This window comes from Molossus molossus, unplaced genomic scaffold, assembly GCF_014108415.1.
Source record: "Molossus molossus isolate mMolMol1 unplaced genomic scaffold, mMolMol1.p scaffold_m16_p_6, whole genome shotgun sequence".
Classification (NCBI taxonomy): domain Eukaryota; kingdom Metazoa; phylum Chordata; class Mammalia; order Chiroptera; family Molossidae; genus Molossus; species Molossus molossus.
In genome coordinates, this window is record NW_023425399.1 from 49,846,069 (window position 1) to 49,863,915 (window position 17,847).

A 17,847-nucleotide genomic window follows, 5' to 3' on the forward strand; every position below is an offset into this window, starting at 1 on the left:
TTTTCTTTCTTTGTAGTTTCTTTATCTGGTTTTGGAATTAGAATTATGTTGGCCTCACAGAATGAATTTGGAAGCCTTCCATCTTCTTGGATTTTTTGGAATAGTTTGAAGAGAATGGGTGTTAAATATTCTTTGAATGTTAGTAAAATTGCCCCTTGAAGCTGTCTGGGCCTGGGCTTTTTTTGCTGGGAGTTTCTTGATTACATCTTCAATTTTCTTAGTTGCTATTGGTCTATTCAAGTTTTCTATCTCTTCCCGGTTCAGTTTTGGAAGACAGTACGTTTCTAGAAATTTATCTATTTCACCCAGATTGTCCAATTTTTTGGCATATAATTGTTTGTAGTACATTTTAATAATAATCCTTTGTATTTCTGTGATGTCAGTCTTTACTTCTCTTTCATTTCTGATTTTATTTCTTTGGGTCTCCTCTCTTTTTTTTTTGTAAGTCTGGCTAAGGGTCCATCAATCTTGTTTATCTTTTTAAAGAACCAGCTTTTTGTTTCATTTATCTTTTGAATTTGTATTTTTAGTTCTTATGTCATTTATTTCTGCTCTGACTCAACTATTTCTTTCCTTCTACCTGCTGTGGGCTTTTATTTTTGTTTACTTTCTAGTTCTTTGAGTTGTAGGAATAGAAAGTCAATTAGGAATTTTTCTTGTTTCTTGTGGTAGGCCTGTATTGCTATGAACTTCCCACTCAGGACTGCTTTTGCTACATCCCATAGATTTTGTATTGTTCTGTGTTCATTTTCATTGGTTTCCAGAAAGTTTTAAATTTATTTCTTGATCTTCTTGGTAACCCATTTACTGTTTAATAACATGCTATTTAGCCTCCATGTGTTTGAATGTTGTCACTGTAGTTGATATGTAACTTCATGCCACTGTGATCTGAGCAGATGCTTGATATGATTTCAATCTTTTTGCATTTGTGGAGATTTACATTGTGTTCTTACATTTGGTCTATCTTTGAGAATGTTTCTTGTGCAGATAAGAAGAATGTATATTCTGCATCTTGGGGTGAAATATTCTGTAAATATTAATTAAGTCCAGGTGTTCTAACTGGTCATTGAAGGATTGTGTGTCCCTGTTAATTTTTGTCTAGAAGATCTATGCAGTGGTGTCAGTGGGGTGATAAAGTTACCCACTATGATTGTATTGCTTTGATCTCTCCTTTGAAGTCCTCCAAAAGTTTTTTAAACATATTTTGGTGCTCCTATGTTTGGTGCATATCTATTTACCAGGGTTATATCCTCTTGTTGGATTGTTCCCTTTCATATTATGTAGTGACTTCTTTGTCTCTTATTATGGCCCTCATTTTGAAGTCTGTCTTATCAGACATTAGTATTGCTACACCAGGTTTTTTTTTTTAATTTTTATATCCATTTGCCTGGAATTTTTTTTATTTTTTTTTTCATCTTTTCACTTTTATCTGTATGTGTCTTTTGTTTTGAGGTGGGTCTCTTGTAGACAGCACATATAGGGATCATGTTTTCTTATCCAATCAGCTACTCTATGTCTTTTGATTGGGTCATTTAAGCTATTCACAATTAAGGGTATTATTGATAGATACTTATTAGTTGCCATTTATTTTCATGCCTGTGTTTCTCTCTCTTTCTATCTTTGTCTCTGTCTTTCTCTCTATTTCTTCTTCTTACAGCAGTCCCTTTAGCATTTTTCAGTGCTCCTTTGATGGTGGTAAATTCCTTTAGCTTTTTTTTTTTTTTGTCTGTGAAGCTCTTTATTTCACCTTCAATTTTGAATTATATCCTAGCTGGACAGAGTAGTCTTGGACTCATACCCTTGCCTTTCATTATCTTGTGCACTTCATGCCATTCCCTTCTGGCCTACAGTGTTTCTATTGAGAAATCACCTGACAGTCTAATGGGAGCTACCTTGTAGGTATCTTTTTGTCTCTCTCCTGCTTTTTAAAAGATTATTTCTTTGTCTTTAATGTTTGCCATTTTAATTATGATGTGTCTAGCTGTGGGTCTTTTTGGATTCATCTTGCTTGAGACTCTCTGTGTTTCCAGGACTTGTGGATTTTTCCTTTACCAAATTAGAAAAGTTTTCTAAAGTTTACTTTTTCTTTCTCTGACTCTTCTCCTTCTGGTACCCCTAAGATTTGAATGTTGTTACACTTTGTATTGTCCCAAAGCTCCCTTAAACTCTCCTCCTTTTAATTTTTTTTGCCATTTCCTGCTCTATTTGGGCATTGTTTTCTACGTTGTCTTCTACCTCACTGATTTGGTCTTCATCTTTTCATCTACTATTGAATCCTTTTAAGATATTTTTTATATCAGCTATGTTGTTCTTTATTTCCTCTTGATTTTTATTCATAGTTTCTACCTCTTTTTTTAAACTGATGTGTTTCTTCTGAGCTCTCTATAATTCTCATTAAGTTGCTTGTAGTTCTCACTGAATTGTTTAAGCACCCTTAAAACCATCGCTTTGATTATTTATCTGACAAATTGCTTTCTTTCATTTTTTGTTTTACTTTTTCTGGTGACTTCTTCTTTTCCTTCAGTTTGGTGTTATTTGTCTTCCCATTTCAGCCACCTGGTAGTTCTAGACTCAGTGAGGGATGTTGGGATATGTAGGCAGGTCAATGTATATCAAATTAGGCTGCTGTGCCTCTCAGACTATTCTGGTGTGTGGTGCCAATTGCTTGATGTAGGTCCTGGAGGATTGAGTACTTGTGGCTGGTATTGGTCTGTCCTGGTAAACACTGCTTCTGGATCATATGGGGCTCTGATCAGGCTGCTATTGTGGGGGATAGTGCTGGGCTCTCAGCTGCTTGTGGCTTCCACAGCAGGCATCTTAACAGTTCTGCTACTGTGCACTGGTCTGTGTTGATACAGTGGGGTCCACTGGTCTCATGGTACAAATTGCACTGGTGGGCTCATATTGCTGGGCCCTAGCCACTCCTGCGGCCTCCTTCCCACCAAAATCAGGGATCTTCCAAAATGGCATGTTGTCCTGGCCACACAGGAAAAAGCACCCGGAAAAGCTGCTTACTGTGGTAGCCGGTTGTTCCCCCATCCACAGCACAGTAACCTGATCTGCGTTTCTGCACTGCTAGAGGTTGCTTGTCCATACTCAGGGCCACTCACACTCTCTCTCATACTCACTCACACTCTTACACACTCACCCTCCCTCTGGTGCTGGTCTCTGCTATCTTCCTGACCTGCAATTAAAAACCACTTTTGTTTTTCCAACCTCCCCTCAAGGTCATATAGTAATGCTAAAAACAAAAATTTTGACTTCCATGGCTGAAAGTTTAAAAGTATAATCCAAAAAGATTGTATGGGTGCATATATGTTTATTAAGGTTATATCTTTCTGTTGGATAGATCCTTCAATATTATGTTGTGGCCTTCTTTGTCTCTTGTTATGGCCTTCATTTTGAAATCTACTTAATCAGACATGAGTATTGCTACCCCAGCTTTATTTCTGCTTTCCATTTGCTTGAAAGATTTTTTTCCATCCCTTCACTTTGAACTTATGTGAGTCTTTTGTTGTGAGATGGGACTCACAACATATATGTGAGTCGTGCTTTCTTATCCAGTCAGCTATTCTGTGTCTTTTTATTGGAGCATTTAAACTATTCACATTTAAGGTAATGATTGATATGTTCTTATTTATTGCCATTTTTGTTTATTGTGGTTCTATTATTCTTCCTATTTCTTCTACTAATTACAGCAGTCCTTTTAGCATATCTTGCAGTGCTGGTTTGGTGTTAATATATTCTGTTAGCCTTTTTTTTTTACCTTCTATTTTGAATGATAGCCTTGCTGGATAGAGTAGTCTTGGATTCAGATCCTTGTTTTTCATGACCTTGATTACTTCATGCCACTCCCTTCTGGCCTGTAGTGTTTCTGTTGAGAAGTCAGCTGAGAGCCTTATGAGGTTTCCTTTGTAGGTAAGCTGTTGCTTATCTCTTGCTGCCTTTAGGATTCTCTCATTGTCTTTAATATTTGGCATTTTAATTATTATGTGTCTAGGTGTGGGCCTGTTTGGGTTCTTCTTACTTGGGCCTCTGTGTGCTTCTAGAACTTGAATGCCTTCTTCCTTCACCAAGTTTGGAAAGTTTTTTGTCACCATGTCTTCAAATATATTCTCTAACCCTTGCCCATTTTTTTTCTCTTCGGGGACTCCTATGATGCAAATGTTATTATGTTTCCAGTTGTCCCCCAGTTTCTTAAGCTGTCTTTCTGTTTTTGTTTGTTTGTTTGTTTGGTTTTTTTTTTTTTTTTTTTTTTTTATCCTCACCCGAGGATATTTTTCCATTTTTTGTACAGATAGAGTGGGAGGGAGAGAGAGGAAGGGAGAGAGAGAGAGAAACATCAACGTGAAGGGACACATCGAGTGGCTGCCACCCGCACGACCAACCAGGGCCGGGGACAAACTGCAACCGAAGTACGTGCCCTTAGCGGGAACCGAACCCGGGTCTTTCCGGACCACAGGCCGACGCTCTAACCACTGAGCAAAACTGGCCAGGGCTGTCTTTCTGTTTTTTCACTGTTTTTTTTTTCCTTTTGGTTTTCTGATTTGTTGATTCTTTTCTACCCTGTCTTCTAATTCACTGATCTAGTCCTCAGATTTCTGTATTCTGCTGGTTAGTCCTCCAATGTGTTCTTAATTTCTGCCATGTCATTCTTCATTTCCACTTCGTTAGTTTTCAATATTTCTACATCTTTACTCATGGTGCTGATGTCCTTACTCATGGTGTTGAGCTTCCTCAAGATCATGGCTCTGAACTCTACCTCTGATAATTTGCTAAGCTGCATTTTGTTTGTCTCATCTTCGATAGAATTCTCTTGTTCTTTAATTTGGGATTAGTTTCCTTGTTTCACCATTTTGGCTATCTCAGTGGGTTTTGGAGCCTGCCAATTTTTTCTGTGCATGTTGGTGTTCTGCTGTTTATTGCTCCCTCTACTGGGTTTGGATGAGCCTGGGTGGGCCCACGTTATATACCACTGTCAAGTCTTACTTTCTTGGGTAGATTTTCAAGCCCAGGAATAGTTCAGTTCTTTTCTAGCCTTTTCCTGGTGGCTAGTAACCTCATTTACTCATTACCTTGGCGTGTAGCCCTGGTGTTCTGCCTAAGAGGATTTCCAGAGGGTGGGATACTGGTTGTTAATGAACCTCAATTTTTATTTTATTGCCTCACCTGGGAAAGGCTGAATCTTCAAGGGGAGAAGCTCCTGCTTTTCCCCACAGCTTGGGGAAAGAGCACACTGGCCACCATCCTTTGTGGCCGCAACTCAGAAAAAACTCTGATGCCCTCCAAATCCTGGGTGTCTCCACAGAGTTCCTTCCCAGTCTGCCCTCCCTCTGTTGTAGCCCCCAGGTGAGTGGCTGTGGCTATTTCAGCGCTTTGTCCTGGCTTCCTGGGCTGTGGAGCAGGCTTGGTCTTTATTCCTTAAGGGAGCTGCTCACAGCTAAGACTGCTGCTGTCCCTGGGCTCCCAGCCCACCACCTTCTTGCGCCTCTGCAGATCCTACATGTGTCCCTGGCTATATGGTCCTGTCCTGCTGCTTTTCTGTTGCTTTTTTTTTCCTGAGGATTTGTCTTTATTTTAATTGTAATTCTCATTTGGTGCTTGGAGATCATCTGCATGGCTTCCTCGCCTCCTTTTTTCATATCCTCTAAGCCTATCTTGTGCTCAGCTGGGTCACACAGGACCTTCTGGTGCCCCAGCACCCTGCCAGACCCACGGGTAACTGGATCGCAGAGTCCCTCTTGGGACCAGGCTCTGTGCTTATGTTATGGGTTGCTGGGTCACACAGGCCTCTCTCGTGCTTCAGCACCCCACAGGTCCAGCGGGTAACTGGATGGCACAGTCCCTGCCGGGTCACAAGGACCTCTCTGGTGCTTCAACACCCCACAGATTTCATGGGTAACTGAATTGCACAGTCCCTGCTGAGTCGCACAGGCCTCACTGGTGCCCCAACACCCTGTCGTTTCTGCGGGAGGGCAGCTGGATTGTACCAGTCTCTCTGGGGCTCGGGCTTCCCACTGCTCTTGTTAGTTACTGGACTGCACAGGCCTCTGAGGAGCACCAGGTCCCACTAATGGCAGTTGAGGAGTGCTGCTGCCCCGTGGGGCTCAACTCCTGCTCAGCTTTTGCTGTAGATTTTGGGGATGGGTCTCCTCTGCTGGTCTGCGCTTCTGTTGCCTGGGGATGGATTTCTGCTCCCCAGCCTCTGTTGCTGGAGGTATATCTGGACTCTGATCAGTCTGCTACTATGGGGGATGGTGCTGGGATCAGGGCTATCTGCAGCTTCTGTGATCGGCACCTTGCGAGCTCCACTGCTGTGCACAGGTTTGTGTTGACACAGAATGTCCACTGGTCCAATGGTGCCAGGTGTGCTGGTGGCCTTAGTTTGCTGGGCCCTAGCTGCTCCCATTGTCTCCTCCCAGGGACGACCAGTTATCTTCCAAAATGGTAGGACCTCCCTGTGGTTCTGGGAAAAGCACCCTGAAGGGCTGCTTACCGTGGTAGCTGGCTGCTGTTGTGCACAGCACAGGAAATTTCTGCTCCAGGGCTATGCACTTCAGAGGTTTGGTCATCCACCTTCACGTCCACTTGCACTCTCTCACACACTCACCCTCCCTCTGGTCCTGCTAGCAGCTTCTTTCTTTCTTTCTTTCTTTCTTTCTTTCTTTCTTTCTTTCTTTCTTTCTTTCTTTCTTTCTTTCTTTCTTTCTTTCTTTCTTTCTTCCTCCCCTCCCCTCCCCTCCCCTCCCCTCCCCCTCCCCTCCCCTCCCCTCCCCCTCCCCTCCCCTCCCCTCCCCCTCCCCTCCCCTCCCCTCCCCTCCCCTCCCCTCCCCTTCCCTTCCCTTTCCTCTCTTTAGTATGAAGATAATGTTGACCTCAAAAAAATAACTTGGCAGTCTTCTTTCTTCTTGAATTTTTTGGAATAGGTGTTAGGTCATTTTACAATGTTCGGTAAAATTTGCCTGTTAAACCATCTGGTTCATGACTTCTGTTTGCTGGAAGTTTTTTGATTACTGCTTTGATTTTATTAGTTGTTATTAGTTTATTCAGGTCTTATCCTTCTTCCTGATTCAGTTTTGAAAGGTTTATGTTTCTAGGAATTTGTCCATTTTGTCTATTTTTTTGTGTGTGTGTGGCATATATTTGTTAGTAATACTTTATATTTCTGTGATGTCTGTTGTTACCTCTTTGCTTTCATTTTGGTTATATTTATTTGGGTCTGTTCTTTTTGTTTCTTAATGAGTTTGGTTAAATGTTCATCAATTTTGTCTATCCTTTTAAATAATCAGCTTTTGGTTTCATTGATCTTTTGTATTGTCTTTTATGTTTCTATGTCATTTGTTTCTCCTCTGATCTTTATTATTTCCTTCCTTCTACTTACTCTGGGCTTTTCCTGCTGTTCTTTTTCCAATTCTTTTAGGTTCAGTGTTAGATAGTTTAGTAGAGCATTTTCTTGCTTCTGAGGTAGGCCTGTAATGCTATGAATTTTCTTCTCAGGACTGCTTTCACTGTATCTCATAGATTTTGGGTGGTTTGTGTGTCCTTTTTCATTTGTTTCCAGGTAAGTTTTTATTTCTTCCTTGATCTCATTGGTCCTTTATTCACTGGTTAATAACATGCTATTTATCCTCCATGTGTTTGAATATTTTTGAGCTTTTCTTATCATTATTTATTTCTAGTTTCATGTTGTTGTGTTCAGAGAAGATGCTTGATATGATTTCAGTCTTGTGCCCAACATGTGGTCTATCTTTGACAATGTTCCATGTGCACTTAAGAAGAATGTATATTCTGCTGCTTTGGACTAAATGTTCTCTAAATATCAATTACATACTTTTATCTAGTGTGTCATTTAAGGGTGTTGTTTTCTTGCTGGTGCTTTGGCTGGAAGATCTATCTATTGATGACAGTGGGGTGTTAAAATCCCCTACTATGCCTGCATTTCTATCAATCTCTCCCTTAAAGTCCACCAAATTTTTATTTATTTATTTAGGTGATCCTATATTGGGTACATATATGTTTATAAAAGTTATATCTTCTTGTTGGATTGATCCCTTTAATATTATGTAGTAGCCTTCTTTATCTCTTGTTATGGCCTTTGTTTTGAAGTCTATTTTGTCAGATATAAGAATTGCTACCGTAGCTTTTTTATTTTTGGTTTCCATTTGCATGGACTACTTTTTTTTTTTTTTTTTTTTCATTTCTTCATTCTCAGCCTGTATGTATCTTGTAGGCAGCATATATGTGGGTTGTGTTTTCTTCTCCATTTGGCTACTCTATGTCTTTTAATTGGAATATTTAATCCATTTACATTTAAGGTTATTACTGATAGGTACTTATTCATTGTCATTTTTTTTTTTGCTATGTTTCTCTCTCTCTCTTTTTCTTTTTCTTAAAACAGTCCCTTTAGCATTTCTTGCAATGCTGGTTTTTTGGTAATGAATTTCTTTAGTCTCCTTTAGTGGGGGAAACTATCTATTTCCACATTTGATTTTAAATGATAGCCTTGCTGAATAGAGAGGTCTTGGTTGCAGGTTCTTGCTTTTCATTACTTTGAATACTTCATGCCAATCCCTTCTGGCCTGAGTATTTCTGTTTAGATATCAGCTGTCAGCCTTGTGGAAACTCCCTTATAGGTAACTGACTATTTCTCTCTTGGTACCTTTAATATTTTCTCTTTGTGCTCAAACTTGGCCATTTTAATTATGTGTCTTGGTGTGTGTCTCTTTGTGATTATCTTGTTTGGGACTCTCTGTGCTTCCTGAACTTGTGTGACATTTTCCTTTGCCAGGTTATAGAAGTCTCCTTTATTATTATTTTTTTTCAAACAGGTTCTCTTTTTTCTTGCTTACTTTCTTCCCCTTCTGGTACCCCTATGATGCAGATGTTGTTATGTTTCATATTGTCCCGAAGTTCCCTTAAACTATTCTCCTGCTTTTTAATTATTATGTGTTTTTTTTCCTGTTCTGATTGAGTAATTTTTTAATTTTTCTCTTCTAATTAACTAATTCGACCCCCTGCCTCATTTAGCCAACTGACAATTTCTTTCAGTGTATTCTGCATTTCATATATGGCATTCTTTATTTCCAACTGGTTATTTTTCATAGTTATATATTCTTCTTTATGCTGTTGTTATTCTCACTAAGTTCTTTGAGCATCCTCATACCATTACTTTGAACTCTCTATCTGATAAATTGCTCACCTCCATTTTATTTAGCTCCTTTTCTGGAGTTTCCTCCTGTTCTTTCATTTGGGGCTTGTATTTTTGTCTCACTATTTTGGCTGTTTCTTTTTGCTTGTTTCTATGTTTCTGGTAGAACTGCTATAACTTCTAATCTTGGTGGAGTGAACTTCTGTTGTAGGTTGTTGTGGCTCCCAGTAGTGCAGTCTACTTGATCTATTGAGCAGGGTGCTCTAGGAATGCCTCCTGTGCAGATTGTTTGAACCCTCTTGTCTTAATTGTTGATGACCCTTTTGTGGTTAGGATCAACCCCGAGGCTGGCTGACTATGAGGCTCAACCCCAACCATGGTGTGCAAACTTCTGTGCTGGTACAGTCTCAAGGTGCCTTGATAGGCTCAGTGGCACAATCATTAACTTTTTGGGCTGGGTGTTTATAGAGGTATAATCTTATGGAATGCTGTTCAGGGGCTCCCCACCAAGGCTGGGTTGATCTCAGCAGAGTTTGGAGCCTGCCAAGATCCACCTTTGGGTGTGCCATTAGTTTGTTTAGTTGGGTCAAACTCTGGTGTGGTTTGAGGCTCCTCACCTACTGTGATGGTTCTGGGTCCTTTTAGGTTCTTTTGAATGGGTTTCAGATTCAGGTCACTGTCAGGTGCTGTGAGTAGCTGACGTTGGGCTGCATGTGTGCAATTACCACTCTGTTCATTGTTTGTGTCTACCTCTGATAGACCTGTGAGATCATGAGAGGGACCAATCTATAAATGGATCAGCTTCTTCCGTCTTAGAGATGGGGGCAAATATGTGGTCAAACTGAGGTTCCCTGAGGTCCACTGCCACCTGTCAGTTACCCCACCTCTGGAGGTTGCCTGGTCTTCCTCCAGAGCCTGCCAATGTCTTTGGTTGAGAGTGTTTCTGACCATAGGAGGGAGCTAAGCACTTCCTCCAGATACCAGAGCCTCTGAAGGTCTCAAACTTGAAATGTCCTGATCTTACTCATTCTCCCATTGCCCACAGAACTGTGCCCAGTGTGGGTATCTGGGACTTCACAGAGCTGAACCAATCTCATGTTGAGGGTGGTGTTTGCAGCCTGCAGGATGGGGACATGGGCTTTACCTCTCCTCAGTGCTGCCTGGCTGTACTCACAAGGGGTTTGGACTAGTTTCCTCACAATGCAGTCACAAAACTCACACTGGCTCCTGTTTTCCTAATAGAAACCTTCCAGGGGATACAGTCCAAAAATACCAGCTCTGCGTGGGACCCACACCCTCATGCCACAGGCCCAAGCAGAAGGGGTTAGGAAACCAGCCTTGCACAAGATTAATTTTTCTGCATGGCTACTCTCAGCAATGCGGGGGTCAAACTTAGCAGCTTTACTCCTGCTCCCAATTCTCTGCAGTGCAGTTCAAATATCCCGACTTGCCCTATCCTCCATGCCTCCAATGCCAAAAGATGGAGCAATCCAGTTTGCTCCTCAGTGTGGGGAGGGATTCCCAACCCACACTAGAAGTGGGAAAATCCTTTCTCTTTTTCTCTAAGCCTAACAATTCAGTCACTATCTGGGGCTATGCACAATGCCTTTCAAAATAGTATAGGATCCCTCAAAGTCACTGCTGGGTGCTGCCAGTAGGCTCCTCTGCTGGACCTAAACTCTGCATCACAGCATTTCTATTAGTCAGATCCCAAACAAACTTCCCAGGCTGTGGCTGCTAACAATAGGAGTATTCCTTCCCCAGGAAGGTGTGGTCTCAGTTTCCCAGGCAGACAGAATTTTCTTGGTTCCCTCTGCCTGATGCTATGAGAGCTCTTCTTCTAGTATCTGCTGCTGTGTGTTTGGGATCACTGTGTGGAGCTGAGATCCCACACTACCAGGGGGATTAAGCTTTTCAGTTCATATTGCTCAGCCTCTCAGCCACATACCTGCTCCAGAGGGGTGCCCCCTTTTCACAATTCCCCTCCTCTTACCACTCTCTGTGTTGTTTCTTAGATATAATATGTCCAGTCAGCTACACTTCCCTTGTTTTTTTCTTGTTTTAAGTTGATTGCATAGTATTTTAGCTTTAAATCCCACCCCTGGCTGGGAGTAAGGTGCATAGCCTCCAGTTATACTGCAGCCATCTTGAATCTTCCAAGCTTATGTTTTGAACTGGGATGCTGACTGCCTCCCATTAGGTCAGTTGTAAAGGAGAGTAGGAAAGGAGGACATGACTGAAGAGACTAGAAGAGCAGAGAGATAAGGCATGGCTGGCTTTATAAATTCTGAGGAACATGTATGCAGACTGGGGGGCACTGTGGCACTGCCAGTCTGTCAAGCTCCATGTGTTGCCTACCTTGTCTTAGGGTGCAAGGGTTATAGTTGAGACCTATCTGTTGCCTGTAGTAGTGAATCCAGTGCAGAGGAAGGGAATGGGTTTTGCACATGCTGGGAACTAACCAGAGGCCTTGATGCCACTGTGCATCCTGAAGCTGGAGGGAGAGGAGGGAGCCATGCCTTTGTAGACGAGCCAGACACAGTATGTGGTTTTTGAGGTTTCACTCTCCATTATAGGCTTTTCTGGCAAGAGCTAGCAACTGGATGCTTTGAATCAAAACTAACAGTGCTATTGTCTTTTGGTAGCTGACAACAGGAGTGGAATATCTCGTCACTGTGAAGATTAGCCGAACCAAGTGCAAGAAGAACAGCACAAGAAGTCGTTCATGCCCCCGTCAAAGTGAGAAAAATTTGAAAAAGGTGTGTGGTGGCAGTCATCTGAGAAGGGACTCCTAATCAAAGAGAGAAAAGTAGAAAAATTTTAAAGTTATCACAAATAGAACATTGACAGCTTTTATAGCTGTGTGGAGATTGGGGCAGAGCTAAGGCACAGTCTTAGTAGGGCTGCTGAAGCCATCAGAGGTGCTGGGAGTGGGAAGAAGGTTCCCTAATTGAGCAGTCCCTCCAATCTGGGGCTGGCACAGGCCAGGTTCCTGATATCCAGGTCTCTTGGCCCACTCCTGGCCTTCATTGGAAGCAGCCTTTTTTTCCCTTGAGGACTTTTTCTGGTCTTGGTTTGTACTCTCAAGGTTTCTGAGGGTTGTTCAATTGCTTCCTTGTCTTCCAGAATTTGCCCACCCTCTTTCTGGTTCCTCTTGGTGGCACCATGTGATGGCAAATATGAGATTCCCTCTGTGACTGGGTACATGTGCAGGAGGAATGGGGTCAGAGGGGGGCTATCCAGACATGCCTGCTCCAGGTCCCAAGTAGCTGGGCAGGGCGAGCCCAGGGTGACATTCCCCTTCTGGGCCTGAAACCCCCTTTGCCCCTATCAGATGACTGTGAGAAGATTCTCCCCACCCACATAGTCAATGTGCAGCCTCAGTGATGATTCTAAACTTCCCAGTGAGGGTCTCAGGGAGCAAGAGCTTTTGGTTTGCCTTAAAAAAATTATCTCCCTGAAAGCGGCTGTCTTTCTCTTTCCACAGAGTTTCATTTGTGATTTTTTGATGTACACTCTACCCTGGATGAACTATTACGAGCTTTGGAACAACTCCTGTCTGGAGGCCTAAATGCGTTTTTGCAAAGATCCTTGATGAAACCTCACATGGCTGTGCTGTGCACTTTCTATTATAGACTCTAGAACATCCTCATTGCCCTCAGCAGGGTCTTGCTACACACACACTCACATTTATTCACATTCTCACACTCACAAACAAACATACTCACACATATTCATATTCACACCCACTCACATGTGCACACATATGCACTAATTCATCATCACTCAATGAACCCAAAAGTACATTCACACACTCACACACAGTCACATTCTCACTCATACTCACGTACATAGCCAGTGGTCTTTAGATGGCTGGTTCTCGCCCTGGCCAGTTTGGCTCAGCGGTTAGAGCATCAGCCTGCGGTCCAGAGAGACCTGGGTTCAGTTTCCACTAAGGGCATGTACCTTGGTTGCAGTTTGTCCCCGGCCCTGGTTGGTTGCGGGTGGCAGCCACTCGATGTGTCCCTTTCACATTAATCTCTCTCTCTCTCTCTCTCTCTTTCTTCTTCTTCTTCTTCTTCTTCTTCTTCTTCTTCTTCTTCTTCTTCTTCTTCTTCTTCTTCTTCTTCTTCTTCTTCTTCTTCTTCTTCTTCTTCTTCGCTCTCCCTCCCACTCTATCTGAGCGAAAAATGGAAAAAAATGTCCTCGGGTGAGGATTTAGATGGCTGGTTCAGTTTGAGCAGAAGGTTGTTAAGTATTTGGGGGAATCTCATGATTTTCTCTACTTCAGTTCATATCTCTGAGGCATGTCCTGACCTCTGTCTTGAGATTGAAGGATCTGTTTCTTCCCAATACACATGCCTGAAACATGTCTTTGTATGTGTGTTAATCATCATCCAAGGATACTCTTTCTTTCTTTCTTTCTTTCTTTCTTTCTTTCTTTCTTTCTTTCTTTCTTTCTTTCTTTCTTTCTTTCTTTCTTTCTTTCTTTCTTTCTAGTTAAAGTGGAAGGGAGAGAGGAAGGGAGAAAAACATCAATGTGAAAGAGACACATTGATTGGTTGCCTCCCGAATGACCCTGACTGGGGCTGGGGATAGAACCTGCAACCCAGGTACATGCCCTTGACTGGAATTGAACCTGTGACCCTTCGGTCTGTGTGCCAATGCTCTAAACACTGAGCCAAATCGGCCAAGGCAACACATGTCTTTTTGAGTATATCCAAGCCCCCCTAGACCAAACCTCCTGGATCAATGATTCACTAGAAGGATTTCATAGGACTCAGCATAGAATCACTTGCATCTATGATTTATTACAGTGAAAGGACACAGCAAAGTTAGCAACGGAAGGAAGTAGAGTAGAGAGATAAGCCTAGCTACTTTGTTTAAAACCTTGAATTATGCTGTTGGGTGGTGGATGCTTATTCTCCACTGCTAGTATACCATCCACAGAAGAGGAGCCCCTTAACATAGCATTCCTTGTTTCTCTGTGCTCATCATTTATCTCTTGGAAGACTTAATCTAATTGGTCTATTTGGGAAGAAAAAACAACATTGTAGCCCAGGTCCTACTCTTTACCACAGGGGGCACACATTTTTCTTGGCAACTTCAGGAGAGGAATTTCTTTGTGAAGAGAACTGCTCTGGTCTAATGTTGCTGATGCTGGGTATACACATCTAATTCTAGAATCTGGTATTAGAAAGCACACTTGCCTATATAAATAAGACACATCTCCCAACCTAGTCCTTATCAAGAACAAAGGCTTCTTATCTTTTTTTGTTACTTTTATTATTTATCTACATTTTGCACTTAGACAAGAAAGAGGCTATTCTTTATTAGACCCCTGAGAGATGCCATCATAGGCCATACTTGCCAATATCTATTGGCTGTTCAATTAAGTAACTTAGAACTTCTTTCTTCTTCCTTCTCCTTCTTCCCCCTTTCCCTGTTTTGTTTTAGAATCTAAAGAATCCTATTTGATGTGAATATGTGGTTTAAGTTCTGCTATTATGTAGGTTATATAGGCTATATGGCCAGGAATTATTCATATCACTTTATTTGGACCCCAAAATTGTCCTTTCCCAGAATACCTTCAGATTATATTATAATAACTGAAGAATGTTGGGAAGACTTGAATTATACACATTAAGAAGATTAAGAGAATGGGTAGACATTTATTTTCTGTACTTGGAATTACTGCTTATTGCAGGATACTCTTACACATAGTGACCGCAGGTATGTGCTCCAGGACACCTAGCCATTGGTGCAATTTTTGTGCAGAATTCTGTACTTTTCAAACCAGGGAACAACAAACACTGAGTAAAAGCACTCAATTTGCTAAAAACAAAACAAAACAAAATAAAAAACAATATTTTAAAAAGATAACATGCAAGGTGAAAACCTTAAAGGGAAAATAGAGGATACAATATAGTGGATGGGGAAAATGACACCACCTCACTTCCAGTTCAGATATATTTTTTCTTTATCGTTATTTTAATCACTTGAGAGTATTAGAGCCGAGACCATCTCAGAAAATGTCCTTCTATTTGTAGTTAAGATTGGAAACTAGAAATAAAGTGTCCACCCCACACATATTCACTGATTTTTTTTCCCTCTTCATTTTTACTTATGTGTTTTTTACTTCACACTTTCTTACTTGACCTGTATTGGCTTCATCCACGCACCCATCCATCTATCCATCTATCCTCTTATCCATCTCAATCCATCCTTCTTTCCATTAATTTAGCCTTTCTTTCCTTCATTTTTTTTCACCCAATTCATCTATCTTTTCTTCTTTCCTCCCATCCTTCATTTGTCCATCCATACACTAATTCATCTTATCTTCGTTCTCCTTCCCTAGTCTCTATTCTCTCTCAAGATGTTCTTTTACTTTTTAATTGTTCTCTTCCCCCATAATGAAAAAAAATCAATAAATAAAATTTACATATTATCAGTTTTTAGTGCCATGTTGTTATTTTTCTCTTCATTGGAAAGTTCAGGGTGGGGGATGTGGTGGTGGTGGGAGGCTTAACACGCATTTACATTTTTCCTAAAACAGAAATCAGAATATCTAATTCCACCAATTAAATTTGTCACATCAACAAAATCCTCTAATTTTACTACTGTTATCTTCAATTACTTAAAAAGAAATTGATTTTTTGATGTTCTCCAGGGAAAAACCAAAAAAAAAGTATATTTTGCTATATTTAGAAAAATTATTTGTAAAGAAAGTATGGAGGGAGCTCCTGATAACATGTTTCTATGTTGAGAACACTGAAGCCATTATAACTAAGGTCACCATATAGTTTATGAACCAGGGCATGGGATAAGCAAATAGGGATGCCGTGAATGGTTATACTAAGAAGTTAGGTAAAATAAGGACTACTCCAGGCAGGGTGAGACATATGATCATCCTCATTTTAATTTGGGCAAAAAAAAAGAGATTGCAGGGCCTGTAGGCTTTGAGAACTTCAAGGCCACTATGCATGTGGGCCCATCGTGACGGGGCACACTGCAGCAATGGTGGTCTGACCAGCCTTCCTCAGATGTGACAACACTGTGTGGGAATGAAGCATGTAGGACACTAGGCCACTCTTGGGGGAAGTGGCTCCCTCACCCCAACCCACTCCTACCACAAGTTAAACTATCTCTGAACTAATTTTCATATTTCCTCTCCCCCCCCCCCAACACTGCTAGATGAAAGTAACAGAGGCCAGTAGCCCAGTGATTTTGTGTTAACATGAGGCTGATATTCAGATATTCATCAGGGCACATCAGTGAGGTCCCACTCTCTGCTAAAACATTATTAATAATTAACTACTTCCCTCAACTGTAGAATGTTCCATTGTAGCTCAGCCACTTAGTGCTCCCCTCTAAACCATTTCAATGTTCCCATTTTTTCCCAAACAATAAAGGAGCAGTACCTGCCAGGCAGAATCTGGGTCATTCTCACCTTCACTGTTCTGTTTTGAAAAAGCAGGTGTTTGTTATCCTGCTTTCTTTTTAAGCAAGCTTAAATATATCCCCAATAATTCCATCCCGCACTATCCTAAAACAATAGGAAAATCCCATTAAAAATGAGTTTATTCTGAGTTAATGTGTGTTCACCCAGTACCTTGTAAAGCTCTCCTTCCTGAAACGTGCAGTTTTTGGTCTCTAGTCTTTGACAGGTAGTCCGCCGCATCTCAAAGTTCACATGATACTCCATGTGGTCAGTAACCTGTGGGAAATAAGTGGCAAGGAGGTAAAAAGATTTCTTCTTCTCCATAGCTTCTGGGAGTGGGAACTGTTTCTTGTGGTGCCAAAGTTCCAGGACCCCATTCTGAACAGAACGGTGAGTCCTTCTCTCCCCTATCATCTGACTCCCATGCCTCCTCTTGTCATTTGAAGAAAATTCACTAGAAACCAGTCTATGTGCAAAGCCACCCATTAGAAAACCCAAATGATACCAATTATTCTGGTACAGGGTCTGCAAACTTTGTCTGCAAAGGGCCAGAGAATAAATATTTAGGCTTTGCGGGGCCATGTGGCCTCAATTTACAGAGGCAGCAGCAGATAGATTTGTACTGACTCCTGGTACTGGGCACCAGTTAAGTGACTTAACTTTAGCCCCTTCAGTGAATTTATGTTTCTCTTCAACTACCCACTTTACACTAAATGAGGCTGAATTTCACATGAGTGGACTTTCCCCAGAGTGCCAGCAGTCCCTTAGCATAGGGGCATGGTGAAGAGATGAGAGAGGAGCCCACTGACCAGCTTCTTGACCTTCATAACTCGCACAATCCGGAAGTTGTACTTGTCATCACTTTCTCTGTTGAACTCATTGGTCACAAACTGCATGGTGGCTATCACATAAGCTTCTGATGCAGGCACTTCTTTGATACTTATAAAAGTTTTCCTCCTAAATTGGTAAGTGAGGGCCACCAGGGCCACCAGAATGGCCAGTAGAAGCTGTGGGGCCTGCCAGGATCTGGCCATTGCCCCTCAGCTGGGGAGAAATATGAAGAGCTCCCTCCACGTCCTGCCGGGGACCAGCTGGTTTCCACTGACCCTGACTGGCCTGGCTAAATTTAAGCCCACCTAGACGCCCACAGTTCTCCTTCCCCTCCCTTTTTGCCTGCAGCTGAACTGATGATCAGGGGAGATTTTGCAATGATTGGCAAGTTATTTGCACTTCCTCTCATCCTTTCGCATCCGTTCTT

The 17,847-nt window shown here is 41.7% G+C and overlaps 2 protein-coding genes across 2 annotated transcripts in view; one reads left to right on the forward strand and one right to left on the reverse strand.

Moving 5' to 3' along the window:
* Window positions 1–12,719, forward strand: part of CSTL1 (cystatin like 1) — a 33,895-nt gene extending 21,176 nt beyond the window's left edge. The window contains exons 2-3 of the mRNA XM_036244002.1: window positions 11,794–11,907; window positions 12,636–12,719. Coding sequence (XP_036099895.1) covers window positions 11,794–11,907; window positions 12,636–12,719 — 198 coding nt within the window. The remainder of the gene's footprint in view (window positions 1–11,793; window positions 11,908–12,635) is intronic.
* Window positions 12,720–14,899: 2,180 nt separating this feature from the next.
* Window positions 14,900–17,623, reverse strand: CST11 (cystatin 11). Its single transcript, XM_036245929.1, has 3 exons — window positions 17,399–17,623; window positions 16,761–16,865; window positions 14,900–14,983 (listed from the first exon to the last, which is right to left on the reverse strand). The coding sequence occupies exons 1-3, from the start codon at window positions 17,621–17,623 to the stop codon at window positions 14,900–14,902; spliced, it is 414 nt and encodes a 137-aa protein (XP_036101822.1).
* Window positions 17,624–17,847: the final 224 nt, after the last annotated feature.

Bases quoted from the DNA above. Each gene is read 5' to 3' on its own strand.
- CST11 (XM_036245929.1), bottom strand. From the start codon at position 17,623: ATGGCCAGATCCTGGCAGGCCCCACAGCTTCTACTGGCCATTCTGGTG. The intron at 16,866-17,398 runs GTCAGTGGGCTC...TATTTCCCACAG, and splicing joins TTATGAAGGTCAAGAAGCTG to GTTACTGACCACATGGAGTA. The intron at 14,984-16,760 runs GTACTGGGTGAA...TTTTGTTTTTAG, and splicing joins AGGAAGGAGAGCTTTACAAG to CAAATTGAGTGCTTTTACTC.